The following is a 24,512-nucleotide window of genomic DNA, read 5'->3' as shown; positions in this document are numbered from 1 at the left end:
ACTTCTAGTCCTACTATAATAAGGAAGCCTTTATAAAATAGGTAATTAAGTATATCCTTCTATATCTATAGTTTAGGAAGGAGGTTATCTTAGTAGTACTATAGTTCTAGGTATCCTAAAGATAGTATAGTTATAAATATAGTAAGTACTACTATATAGTTATCTTTAGTATTATATATAAGATAACTTATTATATTATAATCTTTATATAGTTTCTACTTATATTTTCTATAAATAATATTTAATAGGGTAATATCTCTATAAATAGTTTTTCTATACTATTATTATAGGAAGCTTCCTAGTATTTATAGAAGGGAAGATAATTATTATTAGAAGACTACTTATTATATAGCTACTTACTATATAACTATATATTAGTCTTAGCTATAGTAGACTAGTCTATATATTAGTTTTTTAATTATAAGTCTATATTAATACTTATATTCTCTTAATACCTAAATTTAGACTTAGAACAGTTAGTTAAGAGTAACTAGTAAGTATAGTACTACTATTAATAGTATAACTAGTAGATATAATACTACTATTAAGGATATAACTACTACTAGGGATAGTATTTCCTATAGTATTATTAATTCCTCTTAGGTAGGATATAGTAATCCTAACGGTATTATTAAAGGGAAGACTTACTTACTTAGTAGGAATAGAAGATTAGCTAGGCTTTTTAGAAGTAGAGGAAGAGAGGATATACTTAATATTAGTAATAGTATTATATACTTACTTTATAGGTCCTCCTAGGGATTTAGATTTCTATAGTTATTAGAGTTACCTATTTTTTAGGTAAAAACTAGGCTACCTATTTTTTAGGTAAAAATATACTAGTCTTCTATTAGCTAAATAGACCCTACTTCTTATAATAAAGAAATTTCCTCTATTATTATAGTTACTTCTTCTTCTTCTCTATTTTATATTTTATTCTAGATTATTAGTATTATACTAACCTAGTAAATTACTTACTCTAGTTCTATATCTAGTTTATCTTTATTAAGTACTTTAATAAAGTCTATAATCTAGATTCTTAGTAGTTCTATAGGGTAGTTTATAAAGTTAAGATTCTTATTAAAGGTAGTATCCTAAATATACTTATAGCTATTTATATATAGGAACTAGACCTTCTAGATATTATTTATATAAAATCCTATAAGATACCTAATCTCTGCTTAGTTATATATTTTATCTAATAAAGGAATTCCTTAGATCCTAATATAGGTATAGTACCTATAAACCTTTAGATTTAATAGGTTAATTAGAATAAAGGTACCTATTCCTTATTAGTAGAATTCTTACTAAGGTATAATCTATTTACCTAAGTTTAACTTTATTAGTAATCTATTAATAATATAGATAGTAGCTTATACTACTTCTAGCTAGAGGTTCTTTAGAAGCTTTAATTCTTAAAGAAGTAACTATACTCTAATAATAATTATTCCCTTAGATTACTTAATAAAACCATTTTATTCTAATATATTAACTATAGTCTATTAGGTAATAATCCTATTTTCTTTTATAAAGTCTATTATCTTTTAATTAATTAATCCTTTATTATTAGAATAGAAAATATAAATTAGTAAATTAAACTATATTTATATTTATAAGATAAATTCGATAATTACCTATTAGTAACTACTCTTCTTCTTATATATTAAGGCCTAGTAGTATTAGATACTATTAATATAGAAGTAAGAGATCTACTTATTACTATTATATACTTTAGGAAGTATAATAAGATTGAAATATATCTAACTAAGTAGTCTAAAATTTATACCTTAAATATAATAAGAGACTTACTTTAGTATTCTATTAAACTAGTATATCTTATATAACTCTAGGTTATTTATAGTACTCTTAGTATTTATATATAAGGGTTTTATAATCTAAATACCCTTAACTATTTTAATAAGCTATTCTATATACTTACTAAATATATAGCTAAGTTACTAGTACTATCTTTCTACTATTACTTTTAAGACTAGTAGCTATACTAAATATTAAGTTATATTAAAAGAGGTTATTATAAATACTACTAGAAATATAAAGTTAGTATATAGGAGTATAAAGAAGTTCCTAATCTCTTCTATTTTTATAAAGGTCTAGTCTATATCTTTATATATAATAGTTAGATTATTAAAATCTACTTTATACCCCCTCTATTTAATTAGTACTACTAAGATAAGATTATAGTAGAAGCTAGGAGAGTACTTGATATTATTTAATATTAGATTAATAGATTAGCTATAATAGCTAATAGTTTTAATCTAGACTTTACTAATACTATAGACTTTAGTAAATATATTACTAACCTTTAGCTCTCCTATCTTTTTATAGAATTTAATAAAGAGGCCTTAGTTATTTATAATATATTAGCTAGTTACTAAATTAATTAGCTAATAATCCTATAGGGTAGATTATAAGTTTATTAGGAAAGTAGTATCTTTAATAGCTATTAAGTAGTCTTTATTATTTAGATCTACTTCTATAAAGTATACTTAGTCTATATCTTCTTCTTCTACTAGTTTAGCTAGAAGTTAGTTTATATAATCCTTTACTTTTCTAAATAACTTATTAACCTTTCCTTATATATTCTTTTAAATATTAGGATTAGGTTTCTAACTAGGTAAGTATACTACCTTAATTAGGTATAGATATATACTAAAGTAGTGGTTTTCTCTATATATATAAGCTAGGAAAGAGGTCGATACCTTCTTTCCTTTTATAGTTATAGTAGTTATTATAATTATAGTTACTAGTTTTTTAGCTTTCCCTTAATCCCTAAGAGTTATAAAAGTAGCCTATAGTATCTTTAGCTTTAATAACTTCTTCTAGTTAAAGAGTAACTATTCTAAATAGTATATATTTACTATACTAGTAAATATATATTTTCTATTTTATTTAAAGATCTTCTAGTACTAATAGTAATAGAATTAAGACTTAATAGAATTAAGTACTATTAAGAAATTATAGATTATATTTTAGTTATTAGTTATAAAGCTTACTTTTATAGCTATATATTCTATATAGAGATTTTCTAATTTTATTAACTAGCTATTAATTACTATATCTTTAATTAGTATTATTACTATAACTATCTACTATCTCCTAATAATCTAGACCTACTTTATATCTATATAAGAGAAATATAATTATAGGATAGTTAGTAGCTTACTAATCTCCTATACTTTAACTATTAGATTCTAGATCTTAATAGTAAGTATATTCCTTATTCTCTTAGAGACCTTATCGAGTACTAGTTTAATTATCTTATACTTAGATAGATTATTATTATAGTCTTTCTAATTATTATTATAGTTAAGTTAGCTATTTATTATTAATCGACTTATTATATTATAATTATACTTTTTATTATTTTTATTTAGTTAAATTAGCTTTATAGGTAAGGTAGGCCGCTTTTCTTTACTAATATTTAGGTTAATATAATCCTAAATATCGAGATTTTCGGTAATTATCTCTACCTATATAAACTAGGTTTATTATTAGGTTAAGTTCCTTAGAATAATATATACTCTAGGTATACTTAAGACCTATTTAGTAATCCTACTAGGATTATTATAAAGGAATAATATCTCGTTTTCTACAGCTTTCTTATATAAGTTAGTAGAGGATAGATAGGAAGTACTAGGTAAGTAAAAGTACTTCTGTGCTTAGGGGTATAGTAGCTTATAGAGTAGACCGCGGTAGTATTTAATTGCAATTGATATACTAGTGAACTAGGCTTATAACTATTAAATAAAAGAGAGGCTGTTTTATATAGTATAAGTAGTAGGATACTAGACTAAAGGGTAAAATAAGTATAATTATAAAAAGGAGGGTTCTCCTCTGAGATCTATCTTGGTATATGTTTATATAATCGGTATATATGGCTGCTGACTACTAATATACTACTAGATATAAGGAATATACAGAAGTGCGTCATTTCTGGTCGATAGATAAAGCTGCTAACGATTAGGAGACCTTCACTCTAATCTCTAGTTAAGTATAAGGTATCTTCTACCTCGTCCTAATCCTTATTTTTCGGTATACTAACCCCTATAAGAGGTTGGTTAGCTGTTTATACTAGTCCTATACTATTTCCTAGATCTACTATTATAGGTGACTATAAGACCCCTAGGTATAGAATGCCTAAGGGAATACTATATATAATAGAGGATCAGGAAATAGAGATAGTGATATATATAGGGTATATTAGAACTAATAGCTATTTCTCTAAAGAAGTAGTATATAAGGATAATATATAGGTTTATAGGTTATATGACCTAAGGAGGCTATATAGGTAGTATATATTACTCCTATCTAGCCTACAGTCCCCTATATACCTAGGATAGGTACTCTACACCCTATAATAGGGCTTATACCTTAGGTATCAGCCTTCTTAGTACTAGGGTCCTAATAATATCCCCCTCCTTATAGTATATAGTCCCTATAGGTTTAGAATAAGAGAAGAATAAAGGAATAACTTAGTCTATTAAAACCTATATATCTAAAAAAACCTTATAGTAAGGGTAAAAAGGTATATAGAGAAAGGTATCTAGCCTTAATATTCTAAAAATATAAAAGTAATATAATAGAAGTATAAATAGAGGGTATAGTATATATAATAAGGTCTATATATAGTATAGTTATATAACTATACTAAGAAATCAGGTAGCTATAGTCTCTAATAAATATAATATATTAGTTAGCCTATAAACTTAGGTATCTTATATATATAAGGTATAGCTAAGTAGTTATTTACTAGTAAGAGAATATAGTTAGGATAAAGGGAGATACTATACCTATATATACCTAGGGTATACCCTAGTATCTTCTTCTTTTCTTTAATCTCTTATCTTACTTAATCTATAAGTATACCTAGTTCGTTTTTTTATTAAAATTCTATTAATTTAATAATACTTCTATTAGGATAAAACTATTCTAGTTAGGATACTACTATTAGTTAGTAGATATATTTAAATTTAGTAGTATTACGTTTTATATAATATACTAAGAAATTTTAATATTATATCTACCCCTTCCTTATAGGAAATAGCCTTATTTTCTAGTTTATATACTAACTATATTTATAGTATAGTAATAGTATATTATTATCCTATACTGCCCTCTTTTAAAGAAGATAAAACTCTATATCTATAGGTATAGTACTATTATATATTAGGCTACCGGCCTATAACTCTACTACCTTATCTAGTAACCCCTAAGCCTATTAAAGAACTACTACCTTATTAGCGGTACTTTTTCTAATTATAAAGCTACCTAAACTATAAGTATAAGACCCTTATAGGTTATACTAAATATACTTACTATACTTTAGTAAAGTATAGTTATATCCCTATAAGTTAGCTATATTATTATAAGAAGGAATCTATTACTAATAATAATATAGCTTCTTATTAAGGTTTAGCTTACTATCTATACCGCTCTTAATATATTACCTATATCTACTTATATACCCTAAGTATATATTATCGAGTAGAGTATTAAATACTTAACCTATATAGTTAATAAGGCTAAAAAGGCCGCTACTATTATAGAAGCTATAGAGGTTATAGTAGTTACTAAAGTTATTATAGCCCTAGAAGTTATAAAAAATATAGGAAATATCTCTAAAGTTAAAGAATTCTTTAATATCTCTATTAGTTTAGTAGAAGAAAGCGCGGTTCCTAATATAGGTATACCTAGTAATACTTTATTTACCTCTATAAACTTAGTCCCTATCTCTTAGGATACCCTAATTATAAAATCTATTTTACTACTCTATAGTATTTTTAATACTATCCTATTAGTATTTAAGTCTAGCTAAGTATATTAACCTTACCTATACCTATATATAAATCCTATTAAGTATAGGGGGTATAGTACTAATTTTTAATTTATAATTAAAGCTTCTTATATTTTAAGTATATATTTTTAGTCCTTATCTTCTTTAGTATCTTTATAGCTATATTTAACCTAGCTTTATAGTTATTAAGGGCCTTAGTTTCTTTAACTATAGACTATAGTTCCTAGGTTACTTTAATATTATTATAGTTATACTACTTAACTAAATAGGACTTATTTTTCTTACCTTAATAGGATAGGATATATTTAATCTTATATTCTATCTAATTATTAATCTTAATTAGTTTAGGAGTATTATTATTAGTTAGAGTATTACTATAATATAATTCTAATACTAATATATAGTATATTAGGTATAGTAATCTAAAATAGGGGGATAGATATAGCTTATATACTTATATACTAATCTTCTTAAGAATTAGAAATAGATCTAGTATTTTATAATCTAGTTTCTTACTTAGCCTACTTATTTCTATATTCTTACTCTTAAGATATACCTAATTACTAACCTTAAAGGATTTATCTATATAGTATTTATCTATATAGTACTTTATTAACTCTTTTACCTTAGTAAATCGCTCTTTTATAAAGCCCTTTATTTCTTAGATTTCCTATACCCTCTATATAGTATCTATATAATATTCCTTAGGGTACTCTTTAATATTATCTTAGATAGATAGGTTATAATCTATTAATACTTTATATAGTAACTTTCTAGTTATACTATAAGTTATTATATTATATATAAACGCTATAATAGGTAGCTAGTATACCTAGTTATCTTACTCTTAGTTAATATATAACTAAAGGAAATACTCTAATACCTAATTTTAGTATTTAGTCTAGCTATTAGTTTATAGATAGAATATAGTAAATAACTAGTACTTTACTATAAAGAGAAAATAGAAGGTTAACTAGAACTAGCTAGTAAATAGGCTACCTCTATTACTTACTAGGTTCTCTAGTATACCAAAGATTAGAATTATATATTTATATAATAAATCTATTAACTTAGGTATATTAATTTCTTTTATATAAGGAAGATAAAGGATATACTTTATAAATATATCTACTAAGATAAGTATTATATTATATATCTTACTATTCTACTATAATAGAGGTATTCTAGTAATAAAATCTATACTAAGCTACTTACTAGGCCTCTTAGGTACTAGTAGTAGCTATAATAATCTATATAGCTTATATCTATAAACTAAATTATATTAATAACTTATATAGTTATATATATACTCCCTTATATCCTTTATAATTCTATACTAATAGAACTTATATTAGATAGCTTTAAGGGTATATTTACTAGTATAATAGCCTCCCTAGGGATTATTATAGTATATCTTTATAATTTTATATAAGATTATAGTCTCTCTTAGGATATAAATATAGTTATTAAATCTAAGTAGCCTATCTAGTATTAATCCCTAGGGTATATTACTTAGCTTTTATTTACTAATACTATCCTCCTCTATTTTTATATAGATATCCTATAATATTAGATTATAATCCTATATTATATAGAGTAATTCTACTATAGAGTTCTTTAGTACTAGTATATATACTATTTTACCTTAAAAAGCTCTTATAACTATTAGGTATAGTATTAGGGGGTCTAGAATTCCTATATTACTAGTAGTATAATACTTATCTATAATACTTATATTATAGGCTTTATATACTATATTATTATAGTCCTCTATTATACTATATAGATAATTAGATTTAGGTACTAATATTATATTAACTACCCTTATAAAGATATATAATTTTAGGTCTAGTATTACTATAATCCTATATACTAGGGTAGATTATAACCTTTATACTACTTCTTTATTATTACTAAGACTCTTTTATAGCTTTTCCTAAAGAGTAGGTAAAAGTAAGTTCTCTAAGAACTTTCCTTTCTTAGATATATAGTCTAATTAGTAACTAGGTATATTAGTAGGATTTAAGGTTCCTAAGTAGTACTTAATAATAAAGTTAAATATAGTAAGCTTCTCTACCTACCTTACCTAATACCTAATTAACTCCTTTATAGTTATAAAGTATTATAGGTTAGTATAATTAGATAGTATTAATATAAGGAATTTACTACCCTTAAGATAGTATCTCTAATACTTAAATAACTTAATAATTATAAGTAGTTCTAAATTATATATTTTATAGTATATTTTAGTACTAATTATCTTTCTAGACTAGAAAGTAATTAGGTACTAATAACCCTTAGAATCTAGCTATATAGTAATTACTACTATAGTAAATCCTAAAGTATCTAGCTTAATTTATATAGGTTTCTCTAGGTTAAAGTAGAATAATATAGGTATACTTAAGAAGCATTTCTTTATTTCTTTAAAAGCTACCCTTACTTTAGGTATAAAGATAAAGCCTTACTTTTAATAATTTATACCCTTCTTCTTTAGAGTACCCTTTATTAACTTAGATAAGGGTATAGCAATATATAAGTAATTCTTAATAAATTATTAGTAAAAATTACTAAAGCTAATAAATTATTATATATTATATAAGTATTATAGTTCTAGTTATTCTAAGATAGTATATATCCTCTCTAGCTCTATAGATATACCCTTAAGTATAATAAGGAAGCTAAGGAAAGCTACTAACTTTATATAGAAGGTATATTTCGATATTTTTATATATAACTTATATATATATAGTCTATCTAGTACCTTATATATATTATATATATACTACTCCTTAGTTTATAAATAAATAAAGATATTATTAAGGTATATAATATAGTAGATATTAAGTAGATTACTTAATACTCTATTAATATATAACTAGAATATTGTAAGTATATTCGCTAATCTAAATAGTATAACTATATACTCAAAATAACTATATTAGGTCTAGAATACAGTTTTCTATTTATTACCCTTACGAATTTAGATATAATAATATATATCTTTTAAATTAAGCTATATAAAGATCTTTATACTAGATAGCTAATCTATAGTCTTACTAATTAGCGGTAGAGGATACCAATTCTTAAGAGTTAATATATTAAGTCCCTAATAATCTATATATAGATATAACCCTCTATCCTTCTTTAGTATAAATAAAATAGGTATATCTACTAGGCTCTATAATAGCCTAATCTAGCCCTTCTTAATATATTCTTTAATATAATCTTAAAGTATTATAAGTTCTATCTTAGAAAGGGGGTAGATTAGCTTATAGGGAATTTATTTACCTACTTCTATCTTAATAGTATAGTTATACTTATTACTCTCTAGTAACTTCCCTACCTCTTTAGGATCGAAGATATCGGCTTAGTCTAAATACTAGATAGGTAAAGCTTTCTCTATACCCTATACTATAGTAAAGAGTAGGATAAGCTTACCTTTTATAATTAGATAAGGATATACTATAAGTATAAGGGCTCTATAAAGGATCTCTTATATAAAGGCCGCTATAGTTATCTTTTTAATCTTCTTATTAGATAGGCAATAATACTATACCTAGTTTTTCTAATTAATATTAGGATTAATAGATTTTAGCTAGTTATAGCTAATAATTATATTATAACCTATTATCTTAACTACTTTATAGGAAAGTATATAGTTATATACTATATCCCTACTATCTTATAGCTTACTATTTAGCTTATAGGAACTATAGGAGTAGACTATATAACTATCTATAGCTATAACAGGTTTTAGGGAGCCTATATCTATATATAGAAGGTACTATTTAACCTAGTTCTAATTAATAAAGGTTTTCTTAGCCCTACTATCTATTAGTATCTATATAGTTTACTCCCTATTATTAGTTTTAATATTAACTTTATAAGTAAAGGTAAGTTCTAATTCTTACTTAATACTATTAAGTCCTAACGCTACTAATACTATAAGTATTAGGGTACTTAGTTTTTTAACTATAAATCTCCCTTAGTCTCTTTATAGGTATCTATATAGTAACCTAGTTTTCTATACTTAAAGTAGCTACTATAAAGGATACTATTAGGATTTATTTTTTATTTATTATACTTATACTTCTTATTAGGTTTTTTACCCTACTTATCCTTACCTTTATTTTTAGACTTATCCTTATATTTCTTTATACCTAATATAAATAAGGTATAAGAGCTAAGACTAGTATCTAGGCTTAGATCTATTTTAGTAGTATTATTCTTACTACTATTAGCGCTTTTCTCTTTCTATATATAAAGTGATTTTTACTAGTTAGGGATTTAACTTTCTACTATAGAAAGGTATCTAATATATACTTTATATATTTCTAGTTTAGTAGACTATTTTAATAACTTAGTATAAATAGTATTAATTACTTTAGCCTAGAGGTACTCTTTCTAGTACTATTAACTATATAGGTACTTTAGGTAATAATAGATAGTATTAAGCTATATTATAAATATCTATATAGATTAATATTACTTCTACTATAGAGTACTATACTCTAATATACTATCTTAGTAGATATTTTAAGGATTATTTATAAAATATAGGTAGAAGTCCTAGAAGTCTTACTAGGTAGTAGGCTCTTTAAATATCTTTATATAAGACTACTAATTATTATTCCTCTAATTATCTAATTATTTAACTATAGCCTCTACTTTATATAGGCTAAAATTATACTATTACTAGTACTTATTAAAGTATAACTAAAGTTAGTTAATAAAGGTATAGTATTCCTAGGTTATATTTCTATAGAATAGTTTAATATTTATAGGCTCTCTTAGTATATAAATATAGTATTTTTTAATAACCTATAGTATAATATAGTTATTTATACTTATTAGAGTAGGAGGCTTCGTTTACTCTAAGATTTCTAATTCTATAAGGAGGTTTTAGTATTCCTCTCTTACCTTAGCTTCTTTAACTTATTTCCTTAGTTAATTAAGTATTAATAGGGATAGGTTTATAGAGTACTATACTAGTATTAGATCTAGTAGTATAGTATTTTCCTATATTAATTCTAAGATATCTATAGAAGGATAGTTTATAGTAGGAAGAAGGGTTTAATTAGTCGAAGCCTATTTATTAGGCTACGGTATTATAGGAAGTCCCTATAACTGTATATTATAAGGGTTTAATATAGTATAAATAAGGGGTAGTCTCTATTAGGTAATCTAAGTATTTAAGAGCTATTAGAACTATAAGACCCCTAGATATAGAATACCTAAGGGAATGCTATATATAATAGAGGATCGGGAAATAGAGATAGTGATATACGTAGGGTATATTAGAACTAATAGCTATTTCTCTAAAGAAGTAGTATATAAGGATAATATATAGGTTTATAGGTTATATGACCTAAGGAGGCTATGTAGGCAGTATACATTACTCCTATCCAGCCCACAGTCCCCTATATACCTAGGATAGGTGCTCTACGCCCTATGACAGGGCTTATACCTCAGGCATCAGCCTTCTTAGTACTGGGGTCCTGACAGCGACCTCTTATAGAGTTGGGATTATTATATTATTGAAATGTTAATCTTTTTCTCGATCGGGTGGTAGTGTTATTGGATCGATCCGTTTTTGTGGGGCCGGCGAATTTTTGATTTATCGCGTTATATATTCTACAGCGGTTCGTCCTACCAATTGTATTGTTTTATCTGGTCGCGACTCTCTCTGCGCGAGTCAGACTTCGTTTGAATTAACGAATGAAGATACCTCTTTGCTGCAATGATTTTAGCTTGAAAAGCAGGGGTCTCATAACCTGATGTGACTACAGTATAGTGATGCAATTGAAGAGGGAGAGAGTTGTCAATTCCTAAAGGGCAGAATGCCCAACTATCTAGTTATGGGGGTTGGTGCCTGCCGCACCGGGCTGACGGTCAGGTGACCGCCATGTCCAACATATTTACTTCTTATTATAACCTTTGCTGTTATAGTTAATCCTATTGCAAATCCGGTCTTATTAAAGTTATAAATGTCGTCTGGGTCAATTCTAAATTAAATGATGGTTTTTTAAATAAGATTAAACAATCTGCCTCATCTTCAGCTTGTTATTCGTTTATCTGGACGTATCTGTTAAACAAGAGTACGAGGTATTTTGTTACGGAAATGCGTTTGTCTCATGTATCTCGGAGATTACTAGGCTTACAAGTATTATGGCTGATCTGTCTCGAACGGTGGCTGTGCAGATTGATCAGAAGAGACGTAATCTCCGTACGGAGGGAAATATTGAGCCCATTTTCTTAAACGGAACCAAAACCGCGATAAACAAGCTGATTACCGAAATGGTGCTACTAGACCACGGACGGTAAAAGCATTCACATCGTCTGCGGTCATGATTCCAATTTTTACAAATTCCATTGGATAAGACCAAGCGGGCCTTATACAATGGAATTTGGGTTGCCGAAGGTATGGATGGCATCACGGCTGGTTCAGGAACAATTGTTAATACCTGTCATATATACCCCAACTTGCCCAGGGCATATTATTGCAATATTGGCAGCAAAATGCATGGGTGTCTGTCGGGCTGGTGTTCGGAGTTCCAATATGGATCTGTTAGGCCGAGGAGCAGGGGGAAGGGGGGGCTTTTGTTCTCTTATACCTAAACCGACCAAGAACCAAGATACCGTGCCTTCGCCACGTTAGAGGCATATTCCATACCCCACCCAAGTTGCTGACTGAAATCCAGCAATATCCCAAGCAGGAGAAAGCTTGGTCCGACAGGTTAGAGCCAGAGGGCAAAAGGACGCCTATAAGTCAGGATAAAATGATACAAACTGAGGACGTGCACGCGAGGCTCTATCCAAAACGGTGATTGGGCCAAGAATATACAGCCATATCATATACTTGCTCAATGGCGAGGGAAAGACGGGTCTTTACCATTTTCATACGCATTCGTACCATCTTTCCACTCTCTCTTTCGGATCGACAGAAGCGACGCTGCAAGTCTGTGCCCTTCTGGACGCCCGGGCCAGTACTGTACAAGCCTCCTATTAGTCGACCATGAGCTTCTGGGGCCATACTTTTGAGCCAGTTGGCGAACTTATAATGTGGGAGGGGCCATTGTTGGTATGTCTCATTCGACTGAAGTATACGAGACTTGAAAGTGTCCCTGGGAAGAAAAAGAGACAGAACTTACGCAAGTAGAAGTGAATTTTAGTAGGTGATATCAAACTGGGGGGTTTAAGCACGGGTCTATTCCCTCTCAGATCTCAAAGAAGGTCATGTTACTTAAATCCAGTCAGCCAAAGGACCCCTGCGTAGTATCTTGGGAACTACGCCCTTTATATAAGAATGGAGCCCATTTACATCTTTCATTTAGGCCTTTAGGACTTGTTGCGAACTCAGAGTCCAAGTATCAAGCATACGTAAGACACGTCCTAACAAGCAGTGGCTTGAAATGTTCCCTCAATATTGCCAACTGTCTTTATTTCGGAGGCATTTAACAGTACCGGACTTCGAAACTGCTAACTGCCTCACGCTATAGCATGCAATCGCTCTTTATTCTTGGATTTTCCCATATTAAAAGGCGTACGTTTCTATGCCTAGCTTTGGGATAGCTTCCTATTATAGTAAGCTGTCATTGTCCTCTGCGGCATCGGAAGAATCTATATAATAATGTTACATTAGGTTTTGTTCGAACGGAATAGTTAGGTAGAGATAAACTTAGAATACTAACGGTTTCGAAACTTATGAACAGTCTGAGTTAGTCCTTAAGGGTAGCTTAAGACTAAGATAACTGGCTGCGTTTAATTCTTATCCATTTCCTAGCCAACGGATTTCAGATAAAAGTCCTTCCCAAAACATTTCGAGATTATTATATTCCTATAGCCTGCTCTTCGATCTCACGAGTAATACGCTAGTATTCCGGTCGCCTATCCTGAATCATATGTTACCCCTTGTTTATTTCAATAACTGCCAATAATATTCCGTTTTCCATGGCTAAGGCTGCGCTTCTCTCCTCATTAAAGATGCTTTTTGCGGTAAGAAAAACAGCAAGTCTAGTGTAGAGAATCAGTCAGCCGAATGTTTCAATGTTGAGAGCTCCGAACTTTATATACAACGCAGAGAGTTCTATCGTTGTATATATGGTGTTTTCAAACGTATACAGCGGTTCTGTCAATAGTCGCACTTTTATGTTCCCGAAGAATTCAAGGCGATCTCCGTCCGATTCGTGCATAGTATCGTTGGCCGAGTGTTCAGTCCATTCTCTGAGAGTGTCCTGGAATCTAATACCTGCGTCTCCGTTACTCTAGATTTCCAACCGAAAATGATATTGGAATTCATGACTGAGTCTGCTAGGTTCTGATTGACCCAATGCTGATGATAATCTCCCTAAAGCAGTATCAATGGATGACAACCGGTGGCACAGCCCTGTTATTAAAGCCTCGGTTGTACTTTTGGTAGCTTTAGGTTTTTCCAGAAGGGCACAGATACTCCTCTGCGCAGCTTTTGCGGCTTAGGCAGTGGGGTCGATAATACTGATTGTTCGGCCATCGTGAGCAAAAGAAATGCCAATCCGGAGAACGGTCAGTTGATACGGAACAACGAGTGGATGAAGGCTGAACTCACTGTGGTATATTCAAAAGCAGTATTGGTGTTTGGTTAAGTGGTTTGAAAGCAGAGGAATGATGAAGACCATTGTTTTCAAAGGGAGTGACTAGATATATATCCCTTTTGAAATGGCATCACTTTAGGCAGAAATGCTAGGTTAGGGGGGGGGGATGTTACGAGTTCCTAGGAGTCAATCAAAATAGCTTATAAGCCTTTAGGACTTTGGGTAATACAGTTTAGTGGGCCCTTAGAACAGCATAGCAGGCTCCCAGGAGACCATCGGGGTATTACTATTGATTGTTTGTCTTCGGCTTACAGGTTACTTAGCAATGGCGCGAAAGACGTGACGTTATACGCTCAGGAAAGCCTTCGGCCTGTGCGCTCATTGGCGAGGGAAGTGGTCCATCATCGTCACCTGCTGAACACTGATTCCTCCAGTTGCCTTGATACAGGGAAAGGTTCTAGATCTTAAAGGAAATCCATCCAATCGCCCTCGCCCTAGTAGTAGTCCAAAGCCCAATTAGGGGATCGCCGGGCTGGTAAGCGAAGTATTCCGAGGGGTCTTCCCAGGAGCATAGGCTGAAATGGTAAAATGGTGGGTCAATTGAATAGCCCTTTATGGGCGACGGATCGGACCACTACGACAAAACTAATTTTTGGCTCACCGCTCTAATCACCGCCTATATGATTATGGTCTTGGGCCTGTATGTAATATTGCAACCTCTTTACATTTACCTCTAGTATATGTCTATCAATTAACCTTGAACCTTTTAAAGAGTAGATTACCTCTCTCTATAATGGCAGTACCATATTTGAGAGAGGAGAGTGTACTATGTAAAGAATACGTGTACTTTGGAAAATATCAATTTGCGTAAGGAGGAGAAGATGGTGGTATACGGGGAGGTCATATGACCTGGAATAATCTACTAGGTATAAAATAGTCTTGGTATTCATAAAATTGCTTAGTTATCGATGCTATAAGGTTCTAGTTATTCCTCTGTCTTAATGCCCTATACCAGAATTCACCGCCTTTTAGAATTCTACTAGTTCTACCGATTTGAAACTCCTAGTCGGCAGTATATTTAATAGGAAGGCGGTCCAGGAAGACATTTTCCTCCCGAAACAATACTTACTTACTCAGGTATACTTACTTATCAGCTTCTAATAGTCGTAATTAGTTTGAAATTTATAACTCTTTTAGAGAGGGGCATTTTAATTAATTAGACCTTCAAATTTGAACTTAATGCGACCGTTGGAAAGTGAGTAATTAGAGAAAATATAAATTGCTGTATACTCATTACAGCTGTGGAACAGCGTATGGCTAGCTGACTAATTTTCTGCTCGGCAGAAAATTAGTTTTGTCGTAGTGGTCCGATCCGTCGCCCATAGCCCTTGAATAGCCCCACTGTGAGATTTTTACTTGGATAGGATCGAGACCACTAGGACGAACGGTCATGTTGACTGCGCCCGTCCGTTTTTGATGGGCGATCTAAATGGAAAGGGTTGCACGTGATGGGATTAGCGTGTCGCATTTTATTGATGTAGCTTACTCAGGCCGCTCATCCCTATGAGCACTCAGAGTGCTCAGATGATGATCAGTGAGTGGATCACGTCGATTATGTAATGGTCCGTGATCAAGTCAGAATACTCAGGGACGTGCTCAGTTTTACTCAGTGATCAAAAAGCGGCAAGAGGTGAGCATTAAAACGGAAAGGGAAAGGGTTCGAGTGCCAGGCATTATCGGTACATATGTATGGAACATGTATAACATGTATAAATTGTACCGACCTACGGAGTAATAACACCGAACCTGGCTGAGGAAAATATATTATCACGTGACTCCTCATTTCTCCTTCGTAGGGTCCGGTAGGGACCCTGTGCCACTCGCGATTTGGTGCATACATCTATTACTCTCGGCGATATCGCATAAAGCTCCGGTGACACTGTCCCGGATGTATTCGTCAATGCAACAAGTCCGGCTGTCGGTTGCACGCCCTTGTCGATTTGTCGCTCGCCGCCGCTATTCCGCACCGCTGTCCGCGCGACGATTCCATCTGTCACGAACATGGCTCGCATCACCGTCTCAAGACCCTCACGATGCCGAGTCTACAGCGCCGGGGAATATTGTGGAAGACCCTTCCCTCAAACCTGAGAATATCTCCGACAATGGCACGCCGGCGATATCTCCCTCCTCCGAATCGGCAAAGTCGATCACTAAAACCTACGGATCTGCTGTACGCAGAGCGATGCGAAACCGAAAGTCCCCGCAGCAGGCTTCTCCATCAACGACGACTGTACCTGCATGGTTTTATGAGCATAATACGGTGTCTCACAGCAGCGAAGACCGCCCTACACAATCACACCAACAGGTTAGAATAACCAAGTCAGGGCTACAAAAGGAGCTGGAGGAGGTGAAAACAGAGGTTCAAGCTTCCGGGGGAGATTCGGACCCATCTGCATCCAGTGATACCCCGGCAGCAACAGAGAATCGGTATGCGGTGGCCGAAGAATCATGGGAAGAGCTGCGGGCCTCCGTCAAAGCAGGCTTGCGGTTACCAGCTGTGAAATATGCCAAAGAGCCTTCGGTAAAGAAGTCGCATCTGGCGGTGCATTACCCGGGTAGTGATGGTATACCATTCCTAGACGCGGTGGTGAAGAAGCTTGCCCAGGAGCTGGGCACTGACCTGGTAACTCTTAATGCCCAGGACATTGCACAATTGTTCAGCGAGCAAGATCTCGCAGATGTTGGGGTAACTTCGCCCATTCGATCTCTCGGGTATGATGTATATCGGCAATCGGCCCCTACTTCATGGTCAGAACTTGAAGATCCTGAAGGAGACGGCGAGGATGACGTGACTGAAATTGCAGGTGGTCCCCGTGGAATGCGTGGCGATATTGGCACACCTCGGTTTATCACAATTGAGAGCAGCAAAGAGGCCGGTGACATTCCGCTTCCTAACTGGCTTGGGCTGAAAACCCTCTTGGGGGGATCGATTAATGGCCAAACGGATCCGGATCCCGGGGCCGGGGCCTCATCAAGTGGTCAGCGCGCTGAAACTCGGTGGATTCAACTACTTAATGAGCTCCTCGGCTCATCAGGTCAACCAGCACTGTCAGTCCCCACTGAGACAACGGAAAATGGCGAAACGAAACCTAGCAAGGCTTCGCCAACTCGAGACCTCATTATGCATATCCAGGACTACCGTGACATTCAAAACACCCGGGAGGGGTCTAAATTCATTTCACTCTTGCACAAAGTCATTCAAGATCGGAGAGCGGCAGGATCCAAGATTCTGTTGATCGGAACTACTTCTCAGGAAATCCACCACCCACCCTCACAAGATGGTGCTGGTCTGATGCAAAATGTTCTCGATGACCAGTTCTCGAAGACCTTGTTCATTACCCCTGCCATGAGCTCGAAAGACGCCGAAAAGGTCTTCGCAGAAGACCGAAAGAAGCGCACCATGGAGATCAACATTCGCCACTTGCAGACGATGCTTCGCTTCCGATTACATGAACAGGCTCTGCCTGTAAAAGATAACATCTTAATCGACCGCGCTTGGCCGCTGGAGCCTTCAACCATCAAAGAATCAGGAATCCAGGATCGGTACTGGTCGTACAATCAAGTGCATTGGATCTCTACCCTTGCACTTGGCTGCACTGAAGTCAACGAGGCCCTTGGGTTTGAGCACATCCGACGTGGAATCGAGCTCATGGATAAAAGCGACCGAGTCACCAATGAATGGCTGAAGGAGAAGTCACCCAAGCAGAAAGATTCGGAAGCGGGGCAGACCAGAGAGCAGCTGATCAACTCTTTGCGCAAAACGTGCAACACGCACGAGAAGAAGCTGCTTAACGGTGTAGTTGACGCAAAAAGCATTCGAACCACATTCAACGATGTGCATGTGCCCCCCGAGACCATCGAGGCCCTGAAGACCCTGACTTCCCTTTCACTCATCCGCCCCGAGGCATTCACTTATGGTGTCCTTGCCACCGACAAGATCCCCGGCCTTCTCTTATACGGACCTCCAGGCACCGGTAAGACGCTCCTCGCTAAAGCCGTAGCCCGCGAGAGTGGAGCAACAGTCCTCGAAGTCAGCGGGTCTGAAGTGTACGACATGTACGTCGGCGAGGGCGAGAAGAACGTGAAAGCGATTTTCACGCTTGCAAAGAAGCTCAGTCCCTGCGTTGTCTTCATCGACGAAGCGGATGCCATCTTCTGCTCGCGCACCGGAGCCAGCAGCCGTACCTCTCACCGCGAACTGATCAACCAATTCCTGCGCGAGTGGGACGGCATGAACGACCTCTCAGCATTCATCATGGTCGCTACAAACCGACCATTTGATCTGGACGATGCTGTCCTCCGCCGTCTTCCCCGCCGTCTACTAGTCGATCTACCAACCGAGGAAGACCGCGAAGCTGTCTTGAGAATCCACCTCAAAGAGGAACAGCTCGAACCCTCCGTCGACATTGCTGAACTCGCCCGACGCACTCCGCTGTACTCCGGTTCCGATTTGAAGAATTTATCGGTGGCGGCTGCACTGGCTTGCGTGCGCGAGGAGAACGACGCAGCGGCTAAGCACACGGGTGACGAGCCGTATAGCTATCCAGAGCGCCGCATTCTGACTCGCGCACATTTCGAGCGCGGAATGGAAGAAATCAGCGCTTCGATCAGCGAGGATATGTCTTCGCTGTCGGCGATTCGGAAGTTCGACGAGCAGTATGGTGACCGGAAGGGTCGCCGGCAGAAGAGCCCTGGGTGGGGATTCATTCCTGGTGCTAGTGGTGCTGCTTCGGCTGATTCGGCGCGTGTGCGGACTTGATTTTTGTTTTATTCGAGGTTTCTCGCCGGATTGGGGAAATGGGGATTCCCTTTGTACTTTTAGCGATACTATAGACCTGTACCATTACTCAAATGTATATACTGCCATCCATTTCTTGGGCAATAAACATTTGCATTGTTTCTATCCAGATGCCTTCAGATCTAGCCTTGGGGTAGTGACTACGTGGCTATACCTGCCTGCTAGATTTCTAACTGTAAACCCAACACACTTTGTGCTTGTTATACGAGTGTCGTTTGGAAATCGCTTGAAATATTCCTTGGCCTTTACATTTGGAGTATGCCTAATGCAGCAACCCTGATAGAGTAGGCAGAGACATTCGTGTTGCCAGGTTCCTACCGCTAAATGCCAAAGTTCTTTTTCTTCCTTCATGATAGAATATATCAGCCTAATCAGGCAGCATGTATAGAAATAGGGATATAAGGCGAGAGAAATTGCTCCCTTCTCTGCTCATTGATCTGATATATCCTAACTGCATAAGTTCTTCTGTTGCAGCATACTAGTTACCAGTCCCAATATGTCGGTACGTGGGTTTGCTACAAGCGCTATATATAAGTACTAACAGCTTGCTTTCTGCAGAATCCATCGGGGTACTTCTACATTCCCAGCAAAAGCATCCATGAGGAATGTGGCAGCTAACCAATGTGTATCAGTATTTCTATCGCAGACGAATGCATGTCTGCATTCAATCAACTCCGATCAGGACCAGAGGCCACCAGGCCCAAGTTCATCATCTACAAGATCTCCGACAACAACAAGAGCGTTGTGGTCGAGGAAACATCCACGGTGAAAGACTATGAGTTCTTTCGCCGGAAGCTGTCAGCTGCAGTCGACAAAGATGGTAACCCAGCACCACGGTATGCCATCTACGACATGGAGTATGATCTTGGGAGCGAAGGGAAGCGGTAAGAGATTACCCCAGGGACTTAATGAGTGTAGTGGAATAATTTTGGCTAATTCCAGACACTGTATGTGCAGTACCAAGGCTGTCTTCGTCCATTGGGGTCCTTGCCATGCGTCTATCAAGGTAATTTGTCTTTCAACTCGCGTGGCCATGAAATGCTGACTGTCTTGGTTGCAGCTGTCCATGCTCTATGCTAGCAGTGTGCAACAATTCAAAAGAGCCTTTGGCCTCAACGTCTCTTTTTTTGCAGACAGCCTGGAAGAGCTTGAATGGGCGGTTGTCTTGAAGGAGGTCAGTGGGGGCCAGGCATAGATGGGTCTGGGGAAACGATCGGCATTGCTAAAGTCCCGTGCATGGAGAGGGATTGTTTCTCTAGAACAAAGTAACAAGGTAGAAATAGTAGTAGGTGAGGTGTTGGATATGAAATATTGATTTCGAACTGGCCTTTGAGAACGTGCTCAACTAGATTTTTTGATATGCCTTGGCAAGGGCAAATGTTTGAAATTGCATGATGCCACATCTGTACTTTCATCGAACCAGCTGCCAAAGTTGGCATAGCGCGTTCTATTGACAGGGATTGATAGCACCAATGGATTTATAGCACTAATCTGGCGTTGCGTCACTCCATATGTTAGGTTGACCAGGCGAGGTCCCTTTCTTTCGATGGTCTTCAATCACCTTGTGTTGCCCATTGTAAGATTATAAACCCAGAGTTTAGAACGAGCGATATATATGTTTTAGCAATATCAGAATTAAAACAAATAGACGAAGGACGAAAGATATGTCAAAATGAAATGAAAATCAAGGGCAAAAAGGGTTGAAGCTTGTATCTCCGCATTGGGGCACGTGCGTTATGACATGAGTCCGATCATCCCGCCACCCTGACTTTGCAAAGACCTCCCAAGGTTGCTTGTTTGCTTGTTTGCTGCTTTGCATTTCCCAATTTGCATCTTTCTTCCAGTTGAGAACATCAGGAGTGCACGGACAAGCAAGAAAAACTTCGAGCCAAGCAAGAAAAACTTGCTATAAAGCTCCCCACTTTCCCACCCGAGAAATCCACCACATCCATAGAATCGTGAAAATGATGGCCACCGGGTCTCGGGACACCTCGGTTCGTGAGGCCAAAGGCTTCGTCAAGGATGTCGTACGAAATGACTGGGATTTCGAGGCCGGCGTTCCCTCCCCGTCGTCTGCCGACGGCACCCTTTGCCACGACCGCGAAGTGTGCGAATGGCGGTTCCGAGAATTCGACACCCCAACCTCGGAACTCGAGCCACAGAGCTCGGACAGCGAACAAGAGTATGATCCATCAGCCGTGCTGAACCTCGCCCCGGGAGCTGCAGGTATTGAGCGGCGTCGCAAACGCCGTCGACAGATAGACGACGAAATGGCATGGAACGAAGGGCTACGTTTATGGATGGCCAGGCGCGATGCGTGGTGTGGTGCGAAGACTCGGCGGCAGATTCGGGCGGAGGAGGAAAAGCGCGCGTTGGCTGGTGCACGGACGGACACAACAGATCAGCCCGATGGCGTAGGGCTAGGAGAAAATGGTGAGACTTTGTCTGATTCAACCCAAACTGCGATGCCGCCTGGCCAGGGTAGTGAGGGCATTGGTGCCTCTGATCTGGCAGCCCAGACCGAGACTTCACTTTCCATTGCGGACCGGGAGAAAAGCGAGCAGCTCCAGAATCGAGCGGATATGACCTCGGGACAGCAAGATGATCAGGAGGATGGATTGTCTACCGCGCCAGACGAGGGAGCTAAACGGAAGGCCTCGTCAGAGACCAACATCACAGAGCCGGATCAGAAAGTTGCCGCAATCGTACCTACTGAACTTACAACCTCCCCGGCCGTGGAAGGCCAAACAGAAGAGGAGAAGGTGGAAGAAGAACTTGATGAACCACTTTGCCCCGTTGCCCCGCCATTCATTTCAAACGACAACCCAATTCGCGCAACCATCAATCCCGCAATCTACCCTTCAATCTACACCAAGGTCGTCGTGCAAGGCATGACCCCAACCGTCCCCGTCAACCTCGCCCACTTGACCAAAGCCATGGTTCAAGGCTGGAAAGCAGACGGGCAGTGGCCGCCAAAGCCAGCAGTGACATCGATTGTCCTTGCTGATGATGCCTCCGTGCCCAAGAAAACCACAGAGGACGCACCACCGGCCAGGAGGAAGAATAGCATCACCAATGCCGTGAAGAAAGTTTTCCATTTTGGAACGCATCCCTTCCATCGCCGCGGCAGCCAGGACACCGCGGGAGCCGGGGGCCCGACGGCTTAAGTGGATCCTGCTATTTATGGATCGTAAGTAATTGCATAGCCATCAACGCTAGTGCAGGTCGAGGAAATAGCTTCACCTACCTGGGTTGCTCTGGCTTCATCAGGCGTCTACTCTGGGGGTCTATTATGTTTTCTTTCGTGCTCATAATCTGAGCATGCCGGTGTTTTATTTACTCCTAGTTCTGCATAATGAAGAAATGCCATCTCACAGGTTGTACATAGAAAAGTAGTTTCCACAAATTAGGACCTTTTCCGCGTCTTCCTGCCGTCTACGTGAGAATGGGGAGAATATGTAACCTAGAAAGACATCTAAGAATACTACCATATACCCAAAGTAATTCAGCCTATGTGCCTGCAGTATTTCCCTGAAATAATCCAGAGACGTACTCCATAATATCGGATCTTACTACCTAGCAGTCGAGCTACTGACTTCCCCAGTGATCGACCCAACATAGACATTGAAGTTATAATGAACACAGCTATCCTTAACATCCAAACTTCCTTGCCCACTCAGAATCGTCTGTCCATTCCGAACCACATGGAAAGATTGAGCACCAACCCCCATAGTCACATTCGAGGTAACAATCCCCGCTGGAATATCAATGCTAACAGGAGCATTATTCCCACTCTGCACAGTCAAGGTAGCGGGATTCGTCAACATAGTAGCGACAAAAATACTATCACTGAGCATACCCACACCCAATGGCGCCGAGAGGGTATCCCCCGTGCACACGACACCCTTGGGTGTAGGTCGGTACCAGTACACGACTTCATCTGCTTCCACGGTAGGGGCTTTTGCTCCGGATTTGTAGGCTGCGATATAGGGCTTGAACAGGTTGCGCCAGCCGTCGTGGGGCATATCGGCTGCCCACTGGGAAGAGCCATCGTCGCTGTGATTGGCTGAGTACGGGCCGATGTAGTGGGATTCACCGTAGTCTATATAACGTCGGTTAGGAGAGACTTTTCCAGGAAATATAAGATAAATGTACCATTCCATGAGATTATCTCAATCAGGCCTGGCTCAAGGGAAAGCATCTGTTCCCAGCGTAATGTTGGCAGGTTCTCGCAAACGAAGACCCAGTTTTTAGTGTTGAAGTGCGTTGAGAACCAGGGTGAGACGGCTGTCATTTGAGTTAGTTTACTATTCACTCAGAGGCTAGAACTGGGTTCAAGGGTTGCTAACGGGCCATGTAAGTTTTCCCTGCGAGATAATGAACAAATCTATCATCCCAGATGGTAGTCATCGGGCCGGGGATGATACTATTTCCCCCATCTGTAGGCCAAGCCAACCACGAGAAGGCACCATCAGCGCTCTGAGCAGCATCGGTGGTAGCTTCCGCGGGATCTTGGAGATTTGGCAATGCGTAAATAGGATTTGGTGTTCCTTGCCTCACTGCATCCCAGTTGAAACTGTCTCCGACAAATGTACTTACCACCGCAGCTCCCTTGTATTGCATCTGCGCTGGGTGGCCTGCATATTGTTTCATGTACGCCGTGATCTTTTCGGTATCCCCGTTCGTCCAATAGGCGAAGTCGAAGGAGATGAATACTTTGAAGTCAACTTGCTGGGCTGCTTCATAGGCTAGGGCTAGCTGGGTTGGGGTGTAGCTGTCTATGCTTGCACAGTTCAGTGCGAATGCGTCGATGCCGATGGATTGGGCCGTGGTCATGTCTTCTTTCCAGTCTGATAACTGGTAGTTTTCTACTATACCGACCTAGATATATAGGATCTGTGTCAATGGTGGGAAATGGGAAGTATCCAGGTGCTAGTATGCTAACCATGAAGTGGGCGAAGACATATTTGTCTTGCGATTGACTGGTCAACTCTGAATCCGGAGTTGGGATAGCTAAAGCTGGCAGGATATGTGCCAACATAGCCACAGTACTAAAGAGGGATTTCCAGATCATCGCTAAAAGTCGTACCAGTTCTTAATCGATAAGTTGATTTCTCAATGATGTGAATTTCCTCCCGTCCCTTAACAGATTATATAGTTCATCCCCTGACTATATTATACGATATTATACGTCCCAAAATGCACTGAATTCCAAACAAATCAAAGCGAGACAACTAAAATACCAATATAAACCTTGAACAATAACTTCAAC

The 24,512-nt window shown here is 37.0% G+C and overlaps 4 protein-coding genes across 4 annotated transcripts; 3 read left to right on the top strand and 1 right to left on the bottom strand.

Moving 5' to 3' along the window:
* Positions 1-16,342: 16,342 nt before the first annotated feature.
* On the top strand, positions 16,343-19,201 carry N7518_005037 (ATP-binding protein; the record flags this gene model as incomplete). The annotated part of the gene is made up of 1 exon (XM_057185964.1): positions 16,343-19,201. The coding sequence occupies one exon, from the start codon at positions 16,343-16,345 to the stop codon at positions 19,199-19,201; it is 2,859 nt and encodes a 952-aa protein (XP_057042734.1).
* A 535-nt stretch (positions 19,202-19,736) lies between these two features.
* On the top strand, positions 19,737-20,435 carry N7518_005036 (actin-binding ADF family protein; the record flags this gene model as incomplete). The annotated part of the gene is made up of 5 exons (XM_057185963.1): positions 19,737-19,742; positions 19,799-19,809; positions 19,873-20,124; positions 20,198-20,246; positions 20,301-20,435. 5 exons carry the CDS (start codon positions 19,737-19,739, stop codon positions 20,433-20,435), a joined length of 453 nt encoding a protein of 150 aa, XP_057042733.1.
* A 769-nt stretch (positions 20,436-21,204) lies between these two features.
* On the top strand, positions 21,205-22,407 carry N7518_005035 (DUF4050 domain-containing protein; the record flags this gene model as incomplete). Its single annotated transcript, XM_057185962.1, has 1 exon — positions 21,205-22,407. The coding sequence occupies one exon, from the start codon at positions 21,205-21,207 to the stop codon at positions 22,405-22,407; it is 1,203 nt and encodes a 400-aa protein (XP_057042732.1).
* Positions 22,408-22,812: 405 nt separating this feature from the next.
* On the bottom strand, positions 22,813-24,314 carry N7518_005034 (glycoside hydrolase family 71 protein; the record flags this gene model as incomplete). The annotated part of the gene is made up of 4 exons (XM_057185961.1): positions 22,813-23,342; positions 23,396-23,527; positions 23,590-24,121; positions 24,186-24,314. 4 exons carry the CDS (start codon positions 24,312-24,314, stop codon positions 22,813-22,815), a joined length of 1,323 nt encoding a protein of 440 aa, XP_057042731.1.
* Positions 24,315-24,512: the final 198 nt, after the last annotated feature.

Source organism: Penicillium psychrosexuale (genome assembly GCF_028828465.1).
Source record: "Penicillium psychrosexuale strain IBT 29551 chromosome Unknown utg000003l, whole genome shotgun sequence".
NCBI lineage: Eukaryota > Fungi > Ascomycota > Eurotiomycetes > Eurotiales > Aspergillaceae > Penicillium > Penicillium psychrosexuale.
Note: the sequence above shows the minus strand (reverse complement) of the source record. Positions and strands in the feature narration are given on the sequence as shown.